Source organism: Hyalella azteca, unplaced genomic scaffold, assembly GCF_000764305.2.
Source record: "Hyalella azteca isolate HAZT.00-mixed unplaced genomic scaffold, Hazt_2.0.2 contig1950, whole genome shotgun sequence".
Classification (NCBI taxonomy): Eukaryota; Metazoa; Arthropoda; class Malacostraca; order Amphipoda; family Hyalellidae; genus Hyalella; species Hyalella azteca.
The window spans coordinates 29,514-35,762 of NW_025932242.1; the positions used below are offsets into that span (position 1 = coordinate 29,514).

Here is a 6,249-nt window from a genome sequence, read left to right on the forward strand (position 1 = left end):
CCAACAATTATTGCACCTCATTTGAAAACCATAGAATAAAATATCTACCATGCGTGATTATTATCTAGGACACTGGTTTATCTAAAGCTATTCAAAGACCTCGAATAAAACCACTAAGCCATTCGAGTCTAAAGAAGCCAAGCTCTTAGCATTCATTTGAATCACGCTTCAGCCGGTGCTCGCATTGACCGGAAAGTATTTATGTCGAGTTATAGCCTCGCTCTGAGATAAGGCATGAATTCATTTCCTGTTGGAGCTTGTCTACATTTATTCATCACGAGATTATTATAGTTAAGAAAACGGAAAGAAATTTACTGCAGTTAAGTAGATAAAAGCAGTAAATTTTATAGTGGATTTATTCAACGACAAAGTACGCAAGCTTAGCACGAGTAACATATCAAAGAGCGTATAACCCATGAAAGTATTTCCCTTCCCATGGAGTCAGGCAGCCGGCATTACGACGGCGCTATTTTTAGACCTGCTGGTCATGGCGGCTCGCCGATGTGTTTACCAGTAGTTGGGCTTGACGGAATCGTCACATATTAGATCGCTGATATACTGTACAATGGGAGTATCCGGGAATGCCGCACTTGTTTAGCTTTCTAAAAAAATAATTAGTGAAATCTGAGGTCACTAGAAGAAAAATAAAATAAATGTAATCATATACTGAAAAGGGTTTAACTTTACGGAGTACAATAGTAAAGTTAGTGTATAATGTTTCAAAATAAATAAAACGACATCAATTTTAGTTTATATAAGTAAGAAATCAGACGAACATGTATTTCAACGGCCACATATGCTGGCAGTTTTCATGTTATCGCAGCTGTATATGATACGTTCTAAAAAATAAAATCAGAAGTGTACGTGAAATGGAGAAGAAAAATTCGTGCATGACATTTGTAGTTCCCACCACTCTAGGCATCCAATCGCTGGAAGGGATATGGGTGCGGCGTTGTTTGCTTCCGTTTATAGACCAACAAATTTATATCCTATCAAATAAAACGCATGTTATTGTTACCAGCTTGTACGGTTTGGTGAAAATTTATCATGTACATCGACTGATTGTATGAGTTCATGTCAATACCTTTTTCCTGCAGGCTCCTTTTGATACGTGAAATATTCTAAGCCTTAAATAAATGAATTTGAAGTTTTATTGCACAAAGGAATTCCGATTACTTTTAGAATAACCGAAAAAAGAATCTTATTGGATTGAGTCAAGAACTAGGGCAACGTGAACGCAACAACTCTGAATTGCAGTGGTCCAATAGACGACTAGCATTTCAGCGCAACGGTTGATGACTGCAGCCAATAGGAGAGCTTTCTGAATGTGACGTCAGAGTCTGTATATAAAGCTCCGGGTGTTCAAATTTTCCGTCATTGTTGCTTGCGAGGTACGCCATCGTTGGACCTTGTGACGACTCTTTCACCGATTTATCTCAATTTCGTGTAACTACGACATAAAAATGGTGAGTATTGAAGATTAGTTAAAGTCTTAATTAAGTAACGCATTAATATATTATAATAACGCTATAATAGTGAGATAGGATGTGTTAAATGCAATGTAGGAAATGATGAATGTCAGGGGTGTGGCATGACGCCGAGAACCGGCCGGTTGTTATCACAAGTGTAATACGATCTTTGTTGGCGGCGGTGTTTTATACCTACTGAATAATTTTATTCAGGTCTCGGGACGAAATTTATTAAAGGGTGTTGAACTTGGTACTGAAAGTATTCCCTATTATAGCCTAAGCTAATACCTAGCTTGTCCACTGTTTTGCATTCGCTAGGTAGCTTAAGCTAGCTAGCCTACTAAACATTCGTTGAGTTACTAATTTAAACTTTGATAACAAGAACAATTTGTTTCGTGCGAAATTGGTGCTCGGATAATTTGTTGAGCGTCAAGGGCGGTATAAATGAAATTTCCTCTTGTCGACTTTCGCGAGCATTAGGTGATTTGAAATAGGTGGTACTATGAATCTTGCCTAAGACCTAAGAGAAAAATGCTCGTTTTGAAATGTTTAAATATGTCATCGAATCGTCTTACCGCGTACCTACTATTAATAATCTTTATTAATTGTAATTTGTAGACAGTATAGCTGACTATATCACTATAAGCTGATAGGAATTTGTTTTGAGTGGTTAACGTTATGCTAGCAGAAACAAGATAGCATTTAGGTACCGTATGTGTCGTCTCACTCGTCTGGTTTGCTGGCCTATGGAAAGCTGCTACTGGTGTCGAGTGACGATTTGACCTTCACATGGCTGGGGAAGGAGGCCAGACGTGAGGGGTTAAAGGAGGGACTGCAGGGGTTATCACTCATTCCTGCCTCCCTCCCTCCACTACTAGTGTTGCAGTATTTCATGTGATCTGACATTTATGAGGACTATTTAACTGCTCTCTCTGACTTTCGTGATGACAGTTTATTCCTTCATAAGTTCGTATGACGGAGATAATGCTATCTCTGGCAAATTATCGGCCGTTAGTAACTTAGTCCGCATCTTCATAGTTTATCCCTGCGGCGTTCTCGTGTTAAGGAATTTATTCATTCGAGTTGATGCGGCTCCTCATGGTAGAACATAATATTTCTGGTTCAGTTTAGTAGAATTTCTAATCATAGGCTAACTGAAGTTTGTTTTAAATGCTTGGTATTTTGTCAATTTTTCACGTGACGTTGCATTTGACAAAATCTTGCAATTCTCAGTGACCCAATACTAACTTCAGGTTTGACAACTCGTATGCTATTCGAATTGTTAGTTTGAACGTCATTTTTAAAGTCGAAATTGATACTTTTTATCCACCTTGTATTTTAGAGAAGTCGCGAGTTTGGCAGTTATGGGGAGCTGGTGTAGTGTGCACTAAAACGTATCTCATGATAACGTATCGCACGATCTAAGCTCGTATGCTGATAGCGACCTGTAATGCTGAATGTTAGCTTCAAATGCTTTCATGGAAAGTATTGTCAATCGAAACGTTAATTGAAGACTTAAGATATACTTACAAGATGCATGCTATTTATTACGTAACTCCGAGGATTTTCCAGGAAATGGACTTCTCATTCATGGAGCTTATTTGCGTTGGTGATGTATCATACAAAAATCCATAGAAATCGCTTCCTGGTTAACTTGAAAGTGTAAAATTTCATGCAAGTTTTTCTTCTCGCGGTTATATTACATACTTGTATCAACGCGCTAATGCAACCTTCCGTAACTCAAAACTTGGCAGATGTTTCACCGTACGCTAAAATTAAATTCTGATCGAAGCTGTAATGAGATTCTGATCGATTCGTAAAATGTAATGAGTAACTGTTGGATGAACTCGGTTACCGTCAGCAATCGCGCGGTGTTCAAACGAAAGCTGCGCAATTTGTGCAGCTTCATATCCCCCCGAAATCCGCTGAAAGTTTTATTTTTGAATAAAGATAGCGATATCAACTCGGTACTACGAAAGCGGTTATGAAAGAAGCTGCATTCGGCCGTTATTATGGCTTACTAAGCGAGCTGCAGTGGCGCGTGCACGTCACGGTCACGGCGCAACAACTCCGCTCCCTTCACTCGCGCTACTGGTCCGAGAAAGCTTCGTATGCGAGCAGTTCGTGTGTGGCAAATTTTTATGCTGGTTCACGTAATGCGTTGAATGGTAAAAATAGATTTAATAACGTACGAATGTGGAAGGAAGTATACTTGATATGATAGAATTTTTAAACCTCATTCGTTGAAATTTTATTACGTTAATTCACTCAATTGACAACTGAAATGGTAGCTCGATCTCGCTGACCCGGTAGGCGAGTGAAGCCCGAGTCGGATTATATTAACCATTTATGGTCCAAACGAGCTCTGCTTTATTTTACCCAGCTAGAGCGGGTTTTTAGCACCTAGTGTTGTATATTGTATGTCATATTGCAAATTTTTTACTTGGTCCTAACATATCGTGTTCTTTTTCAGCGTGAGTGCATCTCGATCCACGTTGGCCAGGCTGGAGTGCAGATGGGCAATGCCTGCTGGGAGCTGTACTGCCTCGAGCACGGCATCCAGCCCGATGGCCAGATGCCCTCTGACAAAACCATCGGTGGAGGCGATGATTCCTTCAACACTTTCTTCTTCGAGACTGGCACGGGAAAACACGTGCCCCGAGCCATCTTCGTTGACCTGGAACCGTCTGTTATAGGTGGCTTTATGATCCATTCTTATTTTGATTGTTACTGTCTTTCAAGTTAACCGGAATTCGCTTGAAATTGATAACTTCAGAGGTGCCGCTGAATTTTACGCGATATCATATGTTTGACAGAGATAGAGAGAGAGTAAATAATTCAATTAAAGACAGAAAATAAGGATGGATGGAAAATAAGGATGAAAGAGTTTTGAATATTGATTTGAGTACTTTGACCGATTCGTCATTTATTTTACAGATGAGGTCCGGACTGGAGTCTACCGACAACTTTTCCATCCAGAACAATTGATCACTGGGAAAGAAGATGCTGCTAACAACTATGCACGAGGTCACTATACCATCGGGAAGGAAATCGTTGAAATTGTTTTAGATCGCATTCGTAAAACCGCCGACAACTGCACTGGTCTTCAAGGTTTCCTTATCTTCCATTCGTTCGGTGGCGGCACTGGTTCCGGTTTCACTTCCCTCTTGATGGAGAGGCTTTCGGTCGACTACGGCAAGAAGAGCAAACTTGAATTTGCCATCTACCCTGCCCCTCAAGTCGCCACTGCCGTCGTCGAACCTTACAACTCGATCTTGACCACACACACTACTCTGGAACATTCTGACTGCGCCTTCATGGTTGACAACGAAGCAATTTACGATATTTGCCGTCGTAACCTCGATATCGAGCGACCCACTTACACTAATTTGAATCGGCTCATCGGTCAGATCGTCTCGTCCATTACCGCTTCCTTGAGGTTCGATGGCGCCCTCAACGTCGATTTGACTGAGTTCCAAACGAACTTGGTCCCTTACCCTCGTATTCACTTCCCGTTGGTGACATATGCGCCAGTCATCTCTGCTGAGAAGGCTTACCACGAGCAGCTTTCGGTTGCCGAGATCACTAATTCTTGTTTTGAGCCCGCCAACCAGATGGTGAAGTGCGATCCACGCCGTGGAAAGTACATGGCGTGTTGCCTGCTTTTCCGAGGTGACGTCGTGCCCAAGGATGTCAACGCTGCCATCGCTACCATCAAGACCAAGCGGAGCATCCAGTTTGTGGACTGGTGCCCCACGGGCTTCAAGGTGGGTATCAACTACCAGCCCCCCACCGTAGTCCCTGGTGGGGACCTGGCCAAGGTGTCTCGTGCCGTGTGCATGCTGAGCAACACCACGGCCATCGCTGAAGCCTGGGCTCGTCTGGACCACAAGTTCGACCTGATGTACGCCAAGCGCGCCTTCGTGCACTGGTACGTGGGCGAGGGCATGGAGGAGGGCGAGTTCACCGAGGCCAGGGAGGACTTGGCCGCCCTCGAGAAGGACTACGAAGAGGTCGGCGTCGACTCCGCTGAAGCCGAAGAAGGAGAGGGAGAAGAATATTAGGAAATTTATCCACTTTTGATTATTATTTGATTGGCTGAATGAAAGCTGATTTGATTTCAATAAAGGATTTCAAAAGTTGATTGAATTTTATTTTCTTCCCCGGAATTGATCGTCTCTTCAGATCAGTATGTTCGTAAAGAAAATGTTGTAAAGGTACATTCGATGCAGATCGATGTCAATGATTTTATTACGTACGAACTAATTGATAAACGAATGAACTGCACTGACATGGTAAGAGAGCTATTCACTTCCATTATTAGCCATACGATAATCCGTCACGATACAGACAACCTTATTGGAGAAGGCTTCAACACATGTTGAACCTTGCTTTTTATTCTTGCTAATGAGAACAGGAGACTGCAACGCTACTCCTGAATTTTTTTTTTCATTGGCTTGACTTAACGCATCCCTTGTAAATAATTTTAATTTCGGAAAAATGATGTGGGTTTGACAGAAGCTTTATCTTGAAAATTTTCACTGCGAAAAGTGTGACACCTGCGCGGTTGCTACTAATAGTTTTCATTAGTGCCGTTTTAAACTGATTCCATCCAAATCCTTCGTTCCCGAACACATTTGGTCATTTCTTATTCGGAACAATTGGGGATTTTCACGTTCCATTCGCCAACAGACCTATCGACGTACAAGCCAGTCGCTGGTTAAGCCGACACTTTGTAAACTTGAAATATTCAACTGCTTCGGAGTATGAATAAGGTAGC

General features: G+C 41.8%; 1 protein-coding gene across 1 annotated transcript; it reads left to right on the forward strand.

Moving 5' to 3' along the window:
• The first annotated feature begins 1,120 nt into the window (after positions 1-1,120).
• LOC108672241 (tubulin alpha-3 chain) lies at positions 1,121-5,611 on the forward strand. The gene is made up of 3 exons (XM_018159883.2): positions 1,121-1,466; positions 3,943-4,165; positions 4,407-5,611. Exons 1-3 carry the CDS (start codon positions 1,464-1,466, stop codon positions 5,531-5,533), a joined length of 1,353 nt encoding a protein of 450 aa, XP_018015372.1. The 5' UTR covers positions 1,121-1,463; the 3' UTR covers positions 5,534-5,611.
• The last annotated feature ends 638 nt before the right edge of the window (positions 5,612-6,249 follow it).